This window comes from Herpailurus yagouaroundi, unplaced genomic scaffold (genome assembly GCF_014898765.1).
Source record: "Herpailurus yagouaroundi ecotype Mexico unplaced genomic scaffold, PumYag 183, whole genome shotgun sequence".
Lineage (NCBI taxonomy): Eukaryota > Metazoa > Chordata > Mammalia > Carnivora > Felidae > Herpailurus > Herpailurus yagouaroundi.
In genome coordinates, this window is record NW_024412414.1 from 660,175 (window position 1) to 682,083 (window position 21,909).

The window sequence follows — 21,909 nt, forward strand, 5'->3', positions numbered from 1 at the left end:
TCCTCTCACTAGACTGTGAGCCTCTCCAGAGAAGGCTGGGACCTGGCCCCTTCGTGTCTGTGTCCTCAGGCATCATCAGTCTGATAGAGAAGGCAAGGTGTAGGGAAGGGATGGGGACTGCCCACAGTCAGGGTGGAAAGGGGCAGGAAGGAGCCTGGACAGGAAGGTTCAGGGGAGGGAGGGCGTTTGGGGGGCACCTTTCCCACAGGTCTTCCCAGCTGCGTGGAGATGGCGTAAATCCTGTAAGGATTTACAAAGGCTCTGCAGGATGGTGTTAGGGCTTTAAGTGGGAGTAAAAGGGTCCTGAGTAGCTGGGGCACAGCAGCGCTGCCACCCTGCCCCTTAACCTCTCTGAGCCTCAGTCTTTCCATTTGTAAAATGGGTCCGAGAGCAGCGTCTGCTGTATGGAATGAAGATGAACCCAGGCACTCTCTGGGAAGCCCCAGTGAGCCCTCAGCAAGTCCACTCTCACAGTGGGGTGGGGTGGTTCAGGGAGGGCTCCCTGGAGGAAGAGGCCCCACACCCAGAGCAGGCAGATGAGGCAGGGCTGACCAGTCATGAAGGGGCAGGGAGAGGGTTCCAGGGTGCTGTGATGCACGTGACCTCAGCAGTGGGTAAGGCAACCTCCAAGCTGCTTCGGGCCTCAGGTCACACTGATGCACACTCAGGTAGATGCCTCCCCCATCCACCCCTCATCCACCTCCTGGCCTCGCCCACCCGGGCTGCTGAGACACAAAGAGCCTGCCTCCCACCCCATCCCCAGCCACTGCTCTCCCACTGTCTGACGTCGGCCTGCCCACCCGTCAGATGGCTTCGCTCTACCAGGGCGCTTTGCTCCGCCATCCCGTGCCAGCCCGTCCGTGGCACCCCTGTTCACACAGTGCCTCCAATCCCAGCCCCACCACTTCCAGACTGTGACTCAGGCAAGCTCCTTGTCCTCTCTGAGCCTCAGTCTCCCTGCTTGTGAAATGCAGATGATGCCAGTGCCTATCTGACAGGAGCTGCTCAGAAGGAAAAGGAGTGGGGGTGACCTGCTTAGCCCAGTGCCTGGCTCACCAAACACCCCTAAACTGGGCACTCTCTCCTTTTCACTGTACCTCAAGCTCGAACCTGGAAAAAGGCATTATTTCGGCACCTACCAGGTTCCTGACCCTGCACACCTTATCGATCACATTAGTATTAGAAACCGTGTGTGTGTAACACGTGCCCTGCAGAGCGCTGAGCACAAGGGAGCATCGACAGGGGACAGCCCCAGCGTGGACAGGGGACAGCCACAGTGTGGGCACATGCACAGGCTGGACCTCGGGCAGGCTGGATTCCTGACAATGCTTTCGTTCTGTGGAATTAAGAAATGCTGTGTAAGATCGTCCGCTGCGCGGCCGGGCTCACAGGAAGGCAAGGGAACCCGTAGGGGCCGTGTGTTGAGGACAGAACTGATCACCAGCAGAGCGAGTAGGCATAGGATGTGGCCATCTTGTGTTGCTGGGCTCTGCAGAAAAGGGAGCTCATGAATTAAGGCCTCAAGGCCTGGTGATCAGGCCCTGGGTCCCAGAGGGGCAGGACATTGGAAAGGAGCTACTACTTGATGGACAGAATTGCAGAGAGGGCATGCTGGGAAAGTCGCTGCTCACGCACACACACCCAGCAAAGCAGGACAACAAACAAGCTACCTTAGGCAGCACAGGAGGTGGGAAGGTAAGGGGTGAGGACATCAGAATCCTGGAAACTGGGACCCTTGTCCCTGCCTTCGAGATATGGCTCAGACTTGTCCTTCTGCATGCTCAGGGGTTCCCAAGTCAAGGGGGAAGACTGGCCCCAGGCCAGTCATTCCCTAAGACCCCTCGAGAAGCAAAGATAAAGCTGCCAGGCACCAGCTCACAGGAGAGTATGAAACACACGAGGAAATAATATACTAGATTCAGCCAACAGTGAGATTAGACCCTCAGTGACACCAAAGGAAAGAGTAATGAGATGGAGAGCATAAAGAGAACAGGATGGGGGTCATTCCCATTCCACCACTTCCCAGCTGTGTGACCTCAGGTGAGTCACCTAACCTCTCTGTGCTCCAGTTCCTCCACTATAAAATAGGGACGGCAACCACCCACTTTCTTAGGGTAGCTGAGAGGATTAGAAACACTAACAAAGATAAAACATTTAGCACAGAGCCTGGTATGAGAAAGGGGCCCCAGATACTAGATTTATTACGATTTCTATTCATGACGGTAGTAACAATTTTTTTTAATTTATTATTTTTTAAATTTACATCCAAGTTAGTTAGCATATAGTGCAACAATGATTTCAGATTCCTTAATGCCCCTTACCCAAGTAACAGTTCTTTATGAGAGGTTGAGGAGGTAAAGAGTAGGAGGCAACGTCGATCTTCATTTATGGTTGAAGAAAACGAGGCCAAGAGAAAGGTCTGGCTTGCCCTGGGGCCACCCAACGGGTGGGCAACAGAGCTGAGCTGCTGACTTGGCCTCCAGACACCCAATATAGATCAAGTCTGTCCCCAGAGATTAAACGGCCAGAGGTGCCTCAGCAGCTCAAAGGAGACTGTGTCCCCTTTATCAGACCAAGAATGGAGTATGCAAATTGAGGAGGGGGCGGGGAGCCAGGCCGGTCATCTGAGACTTGCCCTTCTCCCAGACTCCTCCCTGGAGGCGGGGCCAGGGGCAGGGTGGGGAGGGGTGGGACCAGCGTCCTTTGTGGTAATTTTGTGTGCAGTGCAGGTGACCTGCCCCTGGTCCCTCTGAGCCCCCTGAGCAGCGCACACCAATGCAGGTGGTGAGGGGCAGACAACGAACTAAACACGGCTTCTGTTCCCAGGTACATCCACTTAGGTCGGGGAAGCGCAGTTGAACCCCCACACAGTTAACTCCCCTAAGTTCAAGGTGGACCCCACCCCCCCTCCCCGCTCCACAGTGAAGTCCCATCACGGGCCACGGCCTGCCCCTCCCCGCCAAGCTGGCTCTTACCTCAGCACCCACTGCCCCTGAAAAGTGAAAACTGTGGCTTAAGAGTTCCCAGGGACCCAAGTACTGGCTGCTCAAGCCCAATGCCTCCGGGTGCTAAAGGGTCACTGTGAGCCCTGCCATTGACCTTGATGTGGGCCTTGCCCACCTACATTAGACTGGCACTGCCTGATCCTCCCTCCCTTTCTCCCCCACCCCCCACCTGACCACTGAGGAAACTGGCCTGTGCATCAGGCTACCTGCGTATCTAACGTCAGGCCTGTTAACCGCTTTAAGCCTCTGTTGTTTCTTCTGTGAAATGGGCATAATGACAGCATCTAGGTATCATGGGCTACTGAGCAGACTGAACCACAGAACGAGGGGAAGGGGCTGAGTACAGAGCCAGGCATGTAGTAAGTGTTCAGTAAATGCCAAGCATCGTTGTTGTTTTTGTTATTATTACCCCCAGGTCCCATTTTGCCTCACTGTGCTCCATAATGCCCCGAAGGATAAGACAGCCTCACACAGAGGCAAGTGGGTGGGGTTGAGCCAGCCATGTCTGCCTGCCCAGCCAAACTGCAGGTTCACAAGGCGACAGTGACCACATCTGTCTTGCTTCCATTGTTTACAACCCCCCCGCCCATAATGCATGAGGGATGAATGAAGGAGCAGGTCTGTTTCCAATTTCAACCCCGCCAGGAGCTGGATGACCTTGCACGAGTCACTTAACCTCTCTTCATCTCCATTTCCATACCTGTTTGTGTCACCTACTCTGTAGGAAGAAATATGTCTCACCTAGCACAAAGTTGGTGCTTAAATAAACTGCAGTGAGTATTACAGAGATTATAATTGATAAAATTACAGGCACACTGTTGGGAGATACAGAAAGAAAACTCCCCTCCCCCCCATTTAGTTTTTTTACATAGCCCTCCTGCCATTTTAGATTGATTTGCTTATTGTCTGTTCCTCACACACCTACCACTCCCATCCCCCCACTGGAATATAATTTCCTTGAAGGTAAGCATTCTGTCATGTTCCCCATTGGGTCCCCAGGGCCTGACACATAGTAGTTACTCGGTAAATTTCATTGCATGAATGAATGAATGAATGAATGAATGAAAGCTTCAAACGGTGGCCAACAACTTTTATTTAGGGCTTATTTGCCAGGCTCCCGGTTAGGCAATTTGGGAAAGTCTGCTCACCTATTCCTTAGGAAAACAACCCCGACTGAAAGGTTCAGAGAAGGTCTGACAGGAGGGTGGGGAGCAGTGGTGAACTCAGCCCATTCAGCCTACTTCCTCCAAGGTACCAGCACAGAGTTAGCCAGAAGCTGGGGTTTTTGAGGGGGGTTTTGGGTTCAGGGAGAAGGCCTGAAAGTAACATTTGTTGAGCACCTACTATGTGCTAGACCCATACTTGGCTCTCTGTGTCGTGTTTCCCAACTGCCCTATCGGTAGACGTCACTGTCCACAATTTTACAGATGAGGAAACCGACACTCTGAGAGGTAAAAGTGATTCACTGAGGCCACCCACCTATAAACTGGCCACAACTGGGATTCTAGACCCAAGTGTCCTTTCTCAGCCCCACCCACCTCTCTACCTGGCTCCTCGTTGAATCTGGAAGCCCACGGTTAAGAGAGATTCTTTTGGCTTAAGGCATGGATGCTTATCAAAATGCCTTTATTTCTGTCAAGAGATGCCATTAGGTTATCAGTTAAAACCTATCAACAAATAATTTATAAGACCCATTCAAGTGAGATGGCTTGCTAAGCTAAGAGCCGGTTTTGATGGCAGGGAGAAGGTAGAAAAGGACTCCAGAATCTTAAAATCTCAGACTCTCAAGGTGAGAGGCCATGTTACACTGCATCCATCCGTGGGTTCTTCCTGCACCCATCCCACGTGAGTAACACCTTGATTTATCAGTGAGGAAACTGAGGCTCAGAAGAATGACTTGCCCAGAAGAGCCAGGATGCAAACTTCGAGGTCACATGCTATCTCCAACCACTCCGGGGCAATGCCCTACACCCTGGCCATTCTCAGGGCTCCCAGGACAGCCCGTGTCTCAGCTGCTTGGGTGATTTCCTGAAGGCCACCTTGTTTGTCTCTTATGAGGCATCTGCCAGAGTGCATTTAGGGTGTCTGTTTATGACATCCTATGCCCAATGGCATAGTTCATCATAAGCATGGCAAAGTCATAAAATGCTTATTATTTGAGAGGCTCTTTCCTAAGCACTCAATATAGATCAACTCAATCCTGGCAACTGCCCTATGAGGTATGGACCATTACTATCTCCATTTTACATATGGGGAAACTGAGGCCTGGAGAGGTGATGCAACCTGCCAGGACTTAAACTTGGCTCAGCTCCAGAGTCGGACCCACTCTCCTGCCTCCAGGTCATGACACCCACTCAGTCCTCCTGACCCCGACCCAGGCACTTTCCCAGATCTTCCACATGGAGTCACTGAGCAGCACATGCTGGGCTTGGCCATTGCTGACCACGCGCCCTCCAAGAACAGACCCACCCCCCCCTCTGCCTGGAGAGTCTACCTCCTGTCTCTCCTACCCCTGAGCTGAGGAAGAACCTCCATCAAATCTCCTGGACCAAGCCATGTACCCTGTGCCATCACTCCACAGATATTTCTTAAGCACCTGTCATGTGCTGGGGCCTGGGGATACCGACAAGAGAGACTCAGACATGGCCTTGACTTCATAGGGGAACAGACAGCACGATCACATCATTCAGTGGCAGCTGAGGACTCTGAAGAACATAAAACAGGGCAGTGTTGCTAGCCGGGTGCACCGGGGGTCGTGCCTTTAGAGCTCAGAGGAGCCAGCTATGCAGCTCTCTCTGTGAGGAGCCCACGTGATGGCCCTGAAACAGAAGAGCTGTTGGCAGAAGCAGGAGAGCCAAGGGCACAGGGGAGCCGAAGCTCTCAAGGGCGGTGGCAGGTTCTGCTGGCTCCACCATCCCGCCCTGCACAGAGGCATCCTCAGAATCAGAGAACAGACTCCCGGAGCCGCAGACGTAAATTCCTCCTGGAATGATAGGTTCATGGAGTCCAGGAGACTTGCCCAAGGTCACCAGTGACTCAGCGAGACTAGGGGGACTAGAACGAGGCTCTTCTCCTGGCTCCCAGCATGGGGTCCCCACTCTCACCTCCACCACATCCTCCTTAACTCTCAGGGCACCCACATCTCCCGGTAAACTTTCCATCCAGAAGCCCAGGTACCTGGCTTTAGCTCAGAACTTGGATACGATGGAGCTTATCCATCCTTCCTCCTCTCTACTCCTTATTCGGCTGGGGGGACCCTGAGCAAGGGCTCTGCCTCCCCGAATCTCAACTTTCCCATCTGTGAAACGAGAACCACCAGGAGGACACTGCCAAGTTGCCATGAAGAGTAGTGCACCCTCTGTGTAAAGAGCCCAGGCCCTAGGAGGTGCTCAGGAAAGTGTTATCATTGAGGTGAACATGGGGAGCCCAAATGGTGCCCTCCACACAGCCCAGCTCCATAACGATCCCGGTGGGTACAGAGGAAATAAACTGATGACCAAGCCTGCCCGAAAGATTCCATTCCACCGCCCTGTGCAGCCACCGTAAATGGTTTGCACCGGAATATTATCTGGGTGTATTTACGGTATCTTACTGGAAACCACAAAGTGCATTGTATTTTTTTTTTCTTTTGCTATTTAAAGCCAATGGGTCAGAGAGTGAGCAATCTGCAGTGACACGGGCTGAAATATATGATGATTTGGAAAATATACAGATGGAAAAAGGTTGCTTTTGCCAGTCCCGTGGCATGGCAGCTCACAGCCCTTCTGAGCTCAGAATGCCACATCTGGCTGTCTCCATCCAGAGGAACTAGAGAGCTTCTCGGTGAACAACTGGAAGAACTGGGGGTGCTGGGAGTACATGTCTGGGCTGAGCCTGGCTAAGATAATAGGCCCTTAGAGCTGGAAACTGGGGGAGGGGCATGTGCAGGCCCCCAGTCTCCACCCTTCTCTCCTGCCTCAGTTTCACCTCAGGGTCTTTCTTCTCACTGGGCAAAGCCAGTGCATCCTGCTGACCGTCCACGAAGGGTCAACATCTGCCCCTTCCTGCCTCCATGCCTTTGCGCATGCTGTTCTGTCAGCCTGGACATGGTCTTCTTCCCATCTGCCTGGTGAGAGGCAGGTGTTTTCAAAGCAGGGCCCTGGAGGCGATAAATCTGGTTTCACATTCTGGTTCCACTTCCCAGTGGCAGGACCTTAGATGTGTTCATTGACCTCTCAAGGCCTCAGTGTCCTCCTTTGTAAACTGGGAATATAGTCACCTTCTTAAGGTCGCTTGGATGGTTAAAAAACCAAAGCACATGACAGAATCTGTCAATCCCTTATCCACACCTGGTAAGGGATCAATAACCAGTAGCTCTTACAAGATGCACTGTTGGTTCACCAGCTCCAGTGCCCCCTCTCTGAGGGATCTTCCTGATATGCCCCTCCTTCTGCTTGTGGCCCAGCACCTTAGCTCTCCTTACTTGGTGTTGAATTGAATTCTGTCTCTTCCCACTAGATTGTGGGGAGCTGGATTATTTATCTGCGTAGCCTCCATAGTTGAATGAGTGAATGACAGTGTGTGTAAAAGCGTGTAAGCATGTGAGTGTGTGTGTGTGTCTGTCCACCATATGAAAGCTGGAAAGAGAACATTATAACAAAAGACTCATCTCAAAGAATAGTGTCAGGAGAGCTAAAACCCAGGATGAACTGAGGCTTGCAAAAAAAAAAAAAATGCAAAGGAGACAAAAAGTCCTTTGTTAGCTGTGTTCTAAGCAAGAATAGGGAAAGAATAGGTCTTTCGCTCAGGCAAGATGGCGCATTGTTAAGAAATGGCAGAGAGAAAGTGGAGCTGGCCCGCCCCTTGCTTCTGTCTCTCTCACTCACTGGAAAGGCCTTCGAATCCATCCTTCCAAGCAATCATTAGCTCACCAGACATGTGCTTTGGCTGTTTTCACAGCCTGAAATGGGTAAAAAGACGGAGCCATTTGTGTGAGGCACGGATTCCCAGACGAGGGAACCTAGGCCCAGCGGGTCACCCTGCTCTAAAGAGTGCCACAGGAGCAAAAGCCTAGAAATGCATTAAAGTCATCCGGTGTGCAGACACAGGAGGGTGGTACTCCCCTCCCAGGGCCTGGATCCTAGGTCATCTGTGCCCATCCCTGGAAAAATTCCGGCGGGGGAGTACCAAACAGGAGGTCGTGAGTATCTGGAAAAGAATGCAGCCGTCCCGCATGTCGGGAAATCACCATTTCTTTGTTGACAATAATGCTGGGGACAGAGCAAATTTCTATATGTGCTAAGAATGTGATTATCTTCCCACATCCTGTCTCTCCCCTGACACAAGGGAAAGAAATTCTTCTGACAGCTCCCCTCCCAGGCAAAGCACTGGCGGACTGATTCATGCCCACCTCTCTCTCCAGCCTCTTTCTGCCCTCCCTCCCCCACACCCTAGAGTCCAGGGTGTCCAGATCACACTCCGGACCCCCTGGCTCTGGGCTGGGTCACACCTGCAAGCCTCTCCTGACGGGTTCTCTCCTGCCACAGCCTTCCCCCCTCTAGTGTGGACCAGCCCATCACAGATGACCCCTGCAGGCAGCCTTCTGTGCTACAGTCTACCTGCCTGGTGCCCTCTCCTCGCCTATGAGATCCCAGAGCACATTTTCTGCTCTGATGTTGCTGTCTGTCCCCACCAAACTGTGAGCACACTGAAGGCAGAGCCATTTCATCAGTCTACCACACAGAAGATTCTAGTAAATATCTGTGGGACCGATAAATGAATGAATGGCGGACACACGGTGGGGCAGGGGAAACTTGTGGTGTGGGATCCCATGAGCATTTAAATTCTACAAATTCAACCAAAAGCACCTAGGGGAAAAATAAATAAAAACACTGTATGCGTGGGAACGTAAATTGGTGTAGCCACTATGGAAAAGAGTATGGAGGTTCCTCAAAAAATTAAAAATAGAATGATCATATGATCCAGCAATCCCACTTCTGGATACATATCCAAAGGAAACAAAATCACTCTCTTGGAAAGATACCTGCACCCTGTGTTCACTGCAGCATTCCTTACAATAGCCAAGATGTGGAAACAACTTCAGGGTCCATGAATAGATGAATGGACAAAGAAAACGTCATATATGTGTGTGTGTGTGTGTGTGTGTGTGTGTGTGTGTGTGTGTATTTTATGATATATACATAAAATGTGATATATAAATGGGATATACGTATATATGCATATACGTGCACGCGCACACACACACATATATGTATATATATATATGAGTGGTGTTTCTTGTGGGGTGGGGGGCAGGGGATGCCTCTGCAGAGCATTCTACCAGATGGTCAGTGAGTCCAAGGTCAGAGATGAGTGGGTCCTCCAGGAAAAGCCTGCTCAAGCTGCTCTCTTGTCTGTAAGACTTTTCAGGGCCTTTAATACGCTGGTGGGCATTCTGGCTCCCCCAAGTAGGGAGCTCCCCAGTTTGTCATCCAGGGAGCCCTCCTATGTTTCTCCAGAGATGCTGGTGGAGGAAGGGAGCGGGTGGACAGTATCATTCTGCTGAACAGATCCTGGGAACGCGTCTTTTTGAATCATGCCATGGGGAAGGGGTCTTCCCTAGGCCTTGACCTAATTAGCATGTTTACCTCATTTGAAGCCAATGCAAAGGTGGAAGGGAGAGCCAACAGAATGCCAGGCTAAAACGGATTAAAATGAAATGTGTGGGAATGAATGTTCAGCCTCGTATTGAGGTCAGAATGAAAAGCATCCACTCACACAACAGAGGGAACAGAATGCTTCCTGTGTGCAAGGTACCACCGACCTGGGAGTCAGAAGGTAAATAAGACCTGGGCCTTGTCCTCAAGGGCTCAGAGCAGCTGCTGGCACATAGGATAGAGAGGAGTTCTGGGGTCATGTGTTTCTTCATGTGTGCTCTGAGCACCTACTGTGTGCCAGGCCCTGGGTGGGGCATCCCAGGAGAAGATGCTTGACAGGCCTGGGTTCCATGGACACCCCCACAGTCAGGGAGAAGATTGATATTGGACACATCTTTGCAAAAGTAAGCAATGTCCCTTCTGAAGGTGGTAAGTGCTGTAAAGACATCAGAACAGATTGACCAATCTCAGGCTGGACAGTCCAGGAAGGCCTCCTGGAAGAGGTGGCATTTGGGTGGAGACCTGCATGATGCTGGAGCAAGCAGGTTACCTGCCATCTCTTGGCAGCTGCTCCCTTTCACCCTTCTCCTCTGCCTCCTGCTCCAGAGGGAACTGAGGGCGGGTGTCTGCACCAGTACCCAGGGAGGTCCCCACATCCTCTGGTGCCCGTCTGTGGTCACCATGCCCTCCATGTACCAGGCGCCATGTCAGAGGCCTCCGTCTGCTTCCTCACAGAGCTGCCTTCTGGCCCAAGAGAGAGATGATAGCAACATCACAACTATGATTTCCGGAGCACATCCTATGTGCCAGGCGCAGTTCTGAATGCTTCGTGGGGACTAAATGATCTCAGCCCATGGGACACAACCTATGGAGCAGACACTATTATCACTGCCGTGTGGTCAAGGTCCACAGCTAGTAAATGGGGAAGCCAGGAAAAGAACCAAGCGGGCAGTCTAGGGGCTGAACTGTTATACAGTGCTGCACAAATGAGCAAATAGGGAATATGCCCTGGAGTAGTGAAGTGATACGAAAAATCTGGCGAGGTAAGGGGCAGATAGGGACAGGTGGTCGACGCTACCCATGGGTGTCCTCAATGGAAGGACAAAAGAGCATCCCAGCAGAGGGGACAAGGCAGGGCAAAGGCGTTGAGGTGAGAAGGGCTTTGGTATGCTTGAGGGTGGAAAGAAAGGCAGAGGGGCTGGAGATGGAGGGGAGAGGGGGTCTGGGTGCAGGTCACAGGGGTCTGTAAAGAACCAGGGGGCCTGTTGGTATTTTATTCCTGGAGGAACAGTAAACCACTACAGGGTTTTGCACATTGGGGGGGTGGGGTGGCTGCCATGATCAGAGCAATGCTGGGAAGATGCTATGCCGGATGGCTGTGCAGCTGGGGAGGCAGGGGTACATGAGGAGGCTGATGTAGCTGTCTGGGCAACAAGTCTCTAAAGATGGAGGTTTTGAACCAGGAGGTGGTGGTGGAGCTGGTGAGAGGTGGACAGACTGGCAGACACAATTCACAGGTAGAGTCAAAATGGCGAGCTTAGATTAGCAATTGCACCGGTAGCCTCTCCCTATTCTCTGCATCTCCTCACTCTGTTGCACCAAGAAAAAAACCCAGTGCATGCATCCCCAATTCGTTGAGCTCATCTTTGTCTGAGATGGGCATGTGAGCCTCCTGGGAGGGACAAAGGGATACCTTCTGATGGCCCTAATTTACAGGTGCCAGGATTTTAAATCCTGCACAACGTTGCCACGCGACTCCCTCATTCTACAGATGGGAAGACTGAGATAGGAGAGGTGAGGTACTCTCTCAGAGTCCTCAGCAAGGTAGTGGTGGGGCTGGAATGGAAACCTGGCCATGTGACTTTGATCCCAGTGCTCACTTGGTTGCCACATGGCCCAGCAAGACAAGGTTCTCAAATACGTGGCATCTTTGAAAATCTCAAATCTGGCAGGCTCACACAAGGAGAAGAATATCCCAGCATCAGGGAACTCACTACCCATCTCAGCTCTGCCACAAAACAGCCATGTGACTTTGGTCAGCCTCCGCCTCACTCAGAGCCTGAGATGAAGGTAGACAGACCTCCTGTCGGGGGGCAGATGAGGCCATACATGAGGAAGGGCTATCGTGGTGCCTGGCCCTCACGAATCCTCAATGAAAAGACAAAAGAGTGAACCCCACATGAGCCACCATAGCCTGGGGTGCTATCTGATCCAGCCTCACTCCCCTGCACCATGACTCAGTACTACTACCACGACAGTCAAACCTGAGGCAAGAACACACAACTGGATGGAAAAATGGGTAAAAAGCATGAACAGGCAACTCACAGAAGAGTAAACATGTAGAGCAAGTAAATATAGGAAGAGGGTTCACCCGAATTACTTCTCAGGAGAATGCAAATCAAGACAACAGTGAGAAAGCATTTTATACCCAATCCCCAGGCAAAAATGAAGTTTGGATAATTCCAAGTGTTGCAGAGGCTGTGGATCAACACTGCTGGCTGGCAGGAGTGGCACCTGGCACAATCACTGTGGAAATCAGGTTGACACTCATACCTGTGACTAGCAATTCCATTCCTCTGTATACACCCAAGAGAAACACATGTACATGGGCCCCGGGAGATGTGAACAGGGAGGCGTGTGGTGGCAATGTGACAATAAATGCTTAGAGGCAACCCAGATGTCCCACAACCAAAAGCACAGGAGCATAGATTAGAGTCTATTACCCCAGCTAAAACGAATCAGCAACAGCTAAAGGAACAACGTGGATGGGTTTTATTACTAGTGAGTGAAAAAAATAAATTCCAAAAGATTGCGCATAGGATGATATCTTTTCTTTATAAAATTAAATAGAACTAAAACCAAATAATTTACTTCTGGGGACTATATCAATATGATAAAACAGACACAAACAAGCAAGGAATGGGAAACCCACGGTTCAGGATAGAGAACGTATGGCTTGGTGAGGAGAGCAGGGGGTGGGGAGAGCAGGGGGCACACAGGGATGCTCACAGGGGTGGATGTAAATTACCCATTCTTGTTCTAGATGTTGTGTTGGGTGCTGGATTCAGGGGGGGGGGGGTTCACTGTATTATTTCAGAAAAGGAAAAGGCTGAAGGGGGAGAGGTGAATGCCTTCTTAAGCCCCCAAGGGCCACACTGGGTAGCAATTGATAAAACCAATGTGGAACCATTATTGTGGCTTCCAATATTGTAGATTCCAATAATCCCTGGCATTCAAGACCCCTGAATAGCTGGCCTGCAATCTCATCCGAGACTTCTGGCCCCCTGCATCTTGAGGCTGCAGGGCCTTGTCCAAGATCCTCTTAGCAATCCAATGTCCACATCTTTGCCCCACGGTTCTCTCCGCCAGGGATCGCATTCACTGGTGAAATTCTTCCTACCCTTGAAGACCCAGAGCAAGGGCCATCTTCACTGTCCAGTCCACTTGTCTCACCTTCACTGTCCAGTCTCACCTCTGAGCACCCACCACACCATCTGTGCCTTTCCCTAAAGCACGAACCATTCCACAATCTGCTTGCTCGTTGTTATGGGCTGATTTATGTCCTCCCCAAAAGTAATATGTTGCAGCTCTAACCGCCAGTATTTCAGAATATGGCAAGGGGCAAGATGTATTTGGAGGTATGACCGTTAAATAAGTGATTAAGTTAAAATGAGACCATCATGGTGGGTCTTAATCCAATCTGACAGGTGTCCTTGTAGGCAGAGGAGATTAGGACATAGAGACATCAAGGGCCCGCGCACGGGGGAAAGATCATGTGAGGACACAGTAAGACGACAGCCATCTGCAAGCCAAGGAGAGAGGCCTCGGAAGAAATCAAACCTGCTGACACCTTGATCTTAGACTTCCAGGCTGCAGAACTGTGAGAAAGGAGCATCTGTGTCTAAGCTGCCCAGCCTGTGGTTCTTTGTTACAGCAGCCCCAGCTGGCTGATGGACCCGTGAGCGGTGCCTCTCCTCCAAGAGACGGTCTAGGTGGGGCTCCCACGTCTGGCCAACAAAATCACTGCCGTCGTCGGCCACTATGATTGGTTTGGGATGGACACATGACCAAAAGTCAAGCCCTGTTAGCTGATCCAGTCAGGGTGAACCCTAGGACTTTTGTAGGTGCAGCCAGAGAAAGGCTAAGGCTCTTCCTTGCAGTTCTAGAACCTGGAAGCTGCGGTGCTGGCACTTGAACAGCTATCTTGACTCCCCAAGAAGCAGCTGTGGGGTTGGTAGAGGCCAACATCATCTCTGGTTCAAGCCATTCAAAAATTAGCACCATCCCTGACTTTCCAGTGACTTAGGCAGACATAAATTCCCCTTTTCACCTTGAGGTGGCTTGAACTGGGGTTCAGTTTCTAGCATCCCAGTGGCCTTTGTCTGGTTCACATCCCTGGCCCTCTCCTGAGATCTATACAGTAAAATCTGGAACATTCAGAAGGGGAGACAGAGCCATGAAACGCAGAGCTGGGGACCAGAGTGGAGACTGAGGAGGCAGTGGAAGGCGAGCCTTTTGGTCCCGGTCTCAGCATGGGATGGATAACTATGCCAGGGGGTGGCTGCCCACCCCAAGATCAACGTTCCTCTTCCTCCTCAGTCACAGATCCTTAGCTGGTCTCATAGCTACTCTGAATAAAAGACTACAGTTCCCAGCTTCCCATGCAGCTAGGTGTGGTTATGTGACTGAGTTCTGGCCAATGAGATGTAAGCAGAAGAAGTATGAAGGGGGTAGGCCAGGAGGCTTCTGGGAAGTCTCTTCAAAGACAACGTTTCCTGCCATCCAGAGTGCGGTCTTGATGGCCAGAGCTCCCAAAATCAAAGACTACACTCTTGATGCCTCACCTACAAGCAGCCTGTTGGCTGGCCATTGCCAGGAAGAGGCAACCCCATGAGGGTAAGAGCACTGATGAAGAGCCCAGAAAGATGAAATCTGAGGCTTGCTGCTTGGTGTCTTTAAGCAGGATATGTTTATACGTGAGGAAACCAAGGCTCAGAGGGGACGTGACTTCTCAGACCCAAGGGAGGGTCTCATCTTGGCCTCCTTTTCCTCTCCTCCACTGCCACCACCTTACAACTTCCCGGCCAGGGTAATGCCTTTCTAAGTGGCCCTTGAGTCGTTGGCCTCCCTCCATCCTCTGCAACTCACTTCCAAAGCAGATCCCCACAGCTATCACTCAGGCCAGAGCCACTGTCACCTCCTGTCTGGAAGACTAGACCAGACTCCTAACTCCCAGTGGCACCTCCACGGCTCATTCTGTTCCCAGCAGCTACAGCAATGCTGCTAAATTCAAAGTCGGATCCTGTCATTCTCTTGACCTCCATTCACTGGAGGAAGACCCAAACCCCTGATGTGGCCTGAGAGATGTCACACTGTCCAGGTTCTGGCTCCTTCTCTGACCTCTGAGACTTCCTCTTCCCCCTTGTTGCTGTACTCCAGCTATACCAGGCCCCTCACTGTTCCTCAAACTGCCAAACATTCCTGCCTCAGGGCCTTTGCACATGCCATTCACGTTGCCTAGCATGCCATTACCCAGAACTGCCATAGCTCAACTCCCTCATGAATCTAGAGGCCTTCTTTGACCAAACAGGCTGGAACAGCAGCCTCCAGCCATAGTGGGCACTCAATAAATAATTTGGTGAGTGTATGAGCTAATGAATGACATAACAAATGAATGAATTTTATAGCCACCCGTTAATGAATCTTCCAGGATTGCTATTAGGCTGGATCATATGATGTTGCCATTTTTGCAAGCCAAAAATCATTGAATAGTGGCTATTTCATACAGTATGACCTTACTTTGGCAGCTATGCCATTGTTCAAAATTCTCCAATTGCTCCCACCGCCTAGAAATCCAAACTTCTGAGATGGATGCCACACACCTCCTGGCCCTGGCTCCCACTCCCCTTTAAGCCTGTGAACCTGTTGCCCTAGCATTGCTATACTATCATGGGGTTTTCTTGAGCTCCTCTTATTGTTTGAATTCCTTGAGACCACCCAACGTGCAATGAATTCCCTCAATTGTACAATTCTAGCCAGCGGGGGGCTGCTGGACAGTAGGGGCTCCGTGTACCACAGCCCTCCAATGCACCCCAGCAGGCACTACTATAATGGCAGGCTAAGGGCTGGCTATTCCAAGGCTACAGGCTGTGCTGGCATAAACCCAGTCCCAGGAGACCGTGTCCTTCACTTTTGTTGGCCTTGGACAAGTCCCTTCTGAGCCTGTTTCCTCATCTGTAGCATCTCATATGTCAGCGAAACGCGAGTTTAAAATAATGCCGGAGCCCAGGCTTGGTTCCCAGGAACAGGGGGCTGGAGATGTGAGCAGGAGACAGCAGAAAAACCACAGATGCCAACAAGATGGGGATTTCAGCGACCTGAATCGGAGTCCCAATTTCGTGTGAGCAGGGGGCAGCCCACACTCTCTCTGGGCCTTAATTCTCTGCCTGAAAAGTCAGCCCTGAGGTAGGGAAGAGGGAGAAGGAAGGGCAAGTGTTGCAAGGCAAAAGTCTAACCATGAAGATGTCAGAAGGGCACACAGGTGGAGAGAGGCACTGCAAGAGGGGGCCGATCTGCCCCCCTGCCAACCTCACCATGATGCTGAGCTCTTTCCCTCTCAGGTGTGAGTAAGCAAGGGCCTACAGAAGATTGTGACACAAGACCTGCTTAGGACCAAGATGATACTGTTCTTCCTTCCAAGAAGGAGGAAGGAAACATCCAGCGGTGGATGTGACAAGGGAGCCCCAACCCTCATGGAGCCGGCAATCTCAGTGGGTGAGGAATGATTCAGACGGTGCCGAGTGCTTGGCCGATGGGCTGCAGCTTCGTAGTGAGAGGGGACTTTAGACACCTGTGATCAAGGGAGGCCCCGGGTGGCCCAGATGCCGGGAGGGAGAGATGCACAGAGAAAAGGGGCCCCGGTGCTGCCTGTGAGAAAGCATCTGAGGCAGAAGGAATGCGTGGTGCTGGGGCTCCAGCACAGGACCCAGCGTGGTATGTTTGGGAAACAGAACAAGCCTGGGTGGGCAAGGGGGGAGGGGGCAGATGGGGGCAGATGGGGGCGTGTTGAAACGAGAGGAAGCCTCCATGGAGTGTTGAGCAGAGAAATGATGTGATCTGATTTTCATTTACAGAGGAGGACCCTGCCTGCAGGAAGGTCTGCAGGATAGTCAGGGACAACAGGATGATGTGGGTGCCCGGGAGCCCAGCTTCGTGACCTGAGAGGGAGGATGTCAGGACACAGAAAAATGGCTGGATTTGGGATGGATCTCATCAGTGTCCACTGAATTTGCTGGTGTTGGGGCTGAGGGAGAGAGAGAAAACTCAGGGGTGCCTTTAGAGCAGCCCGGCAGGCCGGCTCAACCACTCCAGCCCAAAGACACTTGAGGCTGACTTATTTTCAGGGAAGTTCTGCAGAATTCCTGGCCCCCAAGCAAGACACACACCATGACATTTTCCACAAGTGCTATGACCAAACCCCTTTCCACCAGGTTTTTGTCACAGTTGCTTTGAAAACCAAATGTGTGGCCTGACGCTTTGTGCGTGTCTGTGTGTATATGTGTGCAGGTGCACGTGCACGCCCGTGTGTGCATGTCCAAGCAACCCACAATCCCCACAAATCGCAGGTTACCAATGCAAATGCCCACAGTGGCCTGGTGGGTCACAAAGGGGACTGGGTGGTAATAGGGAGTGGTAGGGACCGTGGCAGTGACTGGCCTGCCCCGGCTCCACTTGAAGAAGCTGCATTCTCAGTCTGACCCCATTATAACTATGTACACACATGTATAAGTCATCAGATCTGCTGATTTTTAAAAAGAAGACAGAAATTCATATTTCTAGGCGAAACAGTTTTTTTTTTTTTTAACTGGTCTTCAATTTAACGAAACAGCAGAGTGCTATATCAGTCAGTTAGCATTCAGGCCACTGGTTGCTGTTTTTCAACTTTGCCATAAATGATTGGGGGGATCTGGATTCAAATTAGGAAGCCAACCCTCACAAGGAGATCTGAATTCAAGTCATGATCCCATATTAGGGAGCATTCCCACATGGGGCAGGTGAGAGGGTCCTAGAGGGCTCCCGGGGGTATTGTGGTCTCCCACAGCCTGTGAGACCTTGCCTGAGGTGTCTGGGTGAGCACATACCCACTTTGAGCTCCTTCCCAAAGACGGTGCGCTCTCCCAGTGCAGAGCAGTTCCAGCGGCCATTGCGGAACTGAAACTGACACTCGTCCAGGCCCATTTGTGAGCCTTCTCCTATGACGATGATGGCGTCGGGACGGCTCTGGCAGATCGCCCGCTGTCTGGGAGCCAGGCCTGGGATCTTGTTACAGATGATGCTCGCGCCCAGAGCTACCACCGAGGAGAAGCCACTGGAACAGGGGACATAGAGAGAAGGAGTGTTAGGCCAGCAAGGTGGAGGGCACGGCTTGCAAGCCCTCCCAGCGTGTCTGGCCCTGGCCACCGCCTCCCACTGCTCCCAGCAAGGGTCCCAACTTTTTGACACTGCACCCCCAACCCACATATATTCATTTTTTTATTCCCTATCGGCACTTTTGTAATATATATATATATACAATATCAGTGAGGCTTGATTTCCTTTTAAGATATACACACACAAAGACAATGTATGTCACAAACATAATGTGCACAAAAGAAGTTGCCCTTGTATTTATGGTTGGGTTCAATTGAGATGAAATTTAAAATCATGCAAAATACAACCTAATATTGTCTAGGAATCATCTCTATGTGGTAAAACTGCAAAGTCAAGCCAGGGAATGGTAACTGTAAAGTTTCAGGCAGCAGTTGGCACTGAAAGGTTGTCTATACACAGACATTCATTTAAAAAACGGGGCGCCTGGGTGGCTCCGTCAATTAAGCATCCAACTTCAGCTCAGGTCATGATTTCATGGTCTGTGGGTTCAAGCCCCGTGTCAGGCTCTGTGCTGACAGCTCGGAGCCTGGAGCCTGCTTTGGATTCTGTGTCTCCCTCTCTCTCTGCCCCTTCCCTTCCCTCTCTCTCTCAAAAATAAATAAACATTAAAAAAGGTTTTTTTTAATTAAAAAAAACCCCACCCAACTGCTTGTACATGTTATATATACTTCCTGGTATGTATGTATGTGTTCTATTAGAAACAAAAATCTTTAAAAAGTAATTGTAAATAGAAGTCCTATTTACATAGAACTTCATGCCAACAGAGCATGTGTATCCCATTCTAGGCATGACCCACCTAGAGGATGCCTATGACGGAACCGTCTACAGTTCTACGTTCCTGACTCATTCTCTACACAGATACGTCTTAGACCCCTATCAAGTGCCAGGCACCATGCTGGGACAGAGGCAACAGCCTGCCCTCCAGGAGCTATGGAAGGGGACTACACCCATTTCACAAATGAAGAAAACAGACCATTGCAGACAGTGGTGGGCACTATGAGGAAAGTAAATGAAGACACTGTGATGGCATTTGGGGGATGGCTGGGAGGGAAGAGAGAGGGCCCACTTTAGCTGGGGTGGTCAAGGGAGGCCACCCTGGGGAGGTGCAGAGCAGCAGGGCCTGAATGGCCAGGAGCCAGCCATGGAAGAGTAATCTGGGCAGAGGGAACGGCAAACACAAAGTTCTGGGAGGGGAGCAAGCTTGTGGGGATGGCTAATGAACAGAAAGAACCCACAGAGGCTGTTGCCTCAGGCTCAGGGAAGGGGAGGGTCTGGGGAGAGGATCTGGTAGAGAGTAGAATTTTCTCAGGTGCATCAGGATGCACTGAAAGGCTGAAAGTGGGGAAACCCACAGGATCCCCTCCCTCCAGCCCCACGGGGGCAGGGGTGGGGAGGAATGCGGGATGCCAGGGCAGGAGAAGGGAGAACAGACGGACGGGTAAGAGGGGTGGTGGCTTAGCCTTGGCAGCAGTGGGGGAGGTGGACTGATTGAAGGCAGAGCTGAGGGGAGGGATGGGGTAGGGTCTGAGGGAAAGACAGGCGTCAGTGTGACTCTTGGGTGTCTGGCCTGAGAGTGGGGCCATTTCCTAATATCAAGATAACCCCAGACAGGCTCCAGTGGTAACCCTGCGATGGTGCAGGTAGCCCTCCCTTTACACAAAGATGGTCCGCACTCTGGAGCTTTTAAAGAGAAGACCTCACCCCTGATGCCTCACTCTGGTTATAATAATAAGAGCTTCCATTTATTGAAGGTCACTGCCAGCCCTGGGCGAAGTGCCTCACACTTTCCATCCTGGGGCTCAGCTACAGGAAGTTGTTCTGGAATTGGAATTTCTTAAAGCGAGGCTCTGTGTACCAGTGGCCCAGGAGATGAGGTGATCCCAGTCCTTTCCAAGCACATAACAGACCACTCCTGCCCTCTTTCCCTTCATTCCTTCCTCACACCAGCCCTCTTCCTGCCTCAGGCTCTTCCTCCCTCAGGTCCTTACCCATCCCCTTCCCTGGAATCTCTCTGGTCCCCTGAGATGTCCATCATTCTTGCCATCATTCATGTGACTTCAAGGGACACCTTCCTTGACCACCGCAGCTAAGGGAACCTGCCTCCACATCCCGCCCCTTATAACTTTCTATCACAGTCTCTGTTCTGTTTACTTAATTCTCTTTATGACTTACGGTCTTCTGAAATGTTTTAATACGTGTTTGGTTTTGCGTGCCCACTTTGTTCCCACTTGTCTTATTAGACTATGAGCTCTTCGGGGGGGCATGGAGGCCGTCTGCTGGTTCACTAAATGGCTACTGAATGAATGAATTATGAAGCTTCAAAAATATCACTCAGAATAAGTACCTGTGTTCAACACAGCAGGTGCTCCCCAAATACATGCTGAATGAAGGAGTGAACTTTGGCAACATCCCTACCATATGCCAAGGCAGTGTGGCCAGTGCTGCTGCAAACATTAGATACCTGGGACCTTCCTAAACAGCCCTGGCCGCCAGGAATCACCATATCCATTTCGCGTATCTGAAAACTGAGGCTCACAGAGATTGAGATCTGGGGGCCAGTGGGTCACAGATCTGAAATAGGAGACTCAGTAGAGCTCTCATTCATTCACCCGAGGCACTAAGAGAGAGTCTAAGACACCTAGAGCCAGACTATTTGAGATGTTTGAGGAAGAGGTGGCAAGTGGAGACGTTTTGGCCTCAAGTTGGGAGGAACCTGTGAACACCTGTGACCCCCAGAGAATTCCTACACCAGCAGAGTGTAATGATATATTAGGGTCAAAAATTCATAGGAACAATAATCTAGCAGCTAAGAGGTCAGGCCTAGGGTGCCATCCAAGCTTCCTTCACCTACTAGCTCTGTGGCCTTGGGCAAGTTACATCCCCTCTCTGTACTTCCGCTTCTCCATCACTAAAATGAGGATATTGATAATTAGTCCTCATCTGTCAGAGTGGCTGTGAAAATTAAAACATAGAAAGTGCCAGGCACATAGTATGTACTCGGTAAGTATGCTGCTCTCGTGGTTTTGATTATTATTGGATTTGCTGTCACAAGGGGATAGTGCTTGAGACACTTGCCCTAGCATCAGCCCTAGCAGGGAGGAACCAGTCACATCCTGGGAGCTGGAAGGCTTCTGAAGGACCTTGGGACTTTACTCCTCATATCCATTTTACAGATGGATAACCCGAGGCTCAGGGAGCAGTGGGGCCAGGCCAAATTCACCCTGCAACTTCTTCTCCTGACCTGGACCTCTCCCTGCCCCAAAGGGCGACGTCGGTGCTGAAGGCCAGCGCCCTCCTAGCTCCCTCCCTCCCTCCAGGGCAGCTGGGCCCCCTCGGGGCCAGTGAGGTCTCCCGGCAGGCGGGAGGTCCGGCGGGCGGGGCAGCTAGGGGAGGTTATTTTCTGTTGTTTTCCCTTTCTCTCTCCCTTCCCTGGTCCCTCCGCCCCGTTTCTAATTAAAAAGAAGATAAAGCCTCACGCGGCCAGCGCCAATCAGCCCGACCGGCTTCCTGGATGCTGGATGCGCGCGGGGCGGCGGGGCGCGGGCCAAGATGAAGATTAAAGCAGGGAGAAAAAGAAAAGCCACCCAGACGCGGATGAATCAATAACACTTAAAACACACCCGCAGGCAGACAGAGCGCGAGCCCCGCAGCCGCCTCTCCGCCTGCGGTCGCCTCTCGGTCCGCGGTAGCGGCTGGCGGCCGCCTCGTCCGCTCTGTGCGCACCTGCTCCCACCGGCGGCTGTTCAACTTGCGAAATGCCCGCTCGCTCCGGAGACGCGGGGTGGGGAGAGGGGAGGAGTGGTTGTGGCAAAACACAAAGGCTCTGCCACACACACCCC

General features: G+C 51.4%; 1 protein-coding gene across 1 annotated transcript in view; it reads right to left on the reverse strand.

Annotated features, from left to right (window-relative positions):
- Positions 1-21,909, reverse strand: part of WNT7A (Wnt family member 7A) — a 63,005-nt gene that overhangs the window by 39,650 nt on the left and 1,446 nt on the right. The window contains exon 2 of the mRNA XM_040491866.1: positions 17,782-18,008. Coding sequence (XP_040347800.1) covers positions 17,782-18,008 — 227 coding nt within the window. The remainder of the gene's footprint in view (positions 1-17,781; positions 18,009-21,909) is intronic.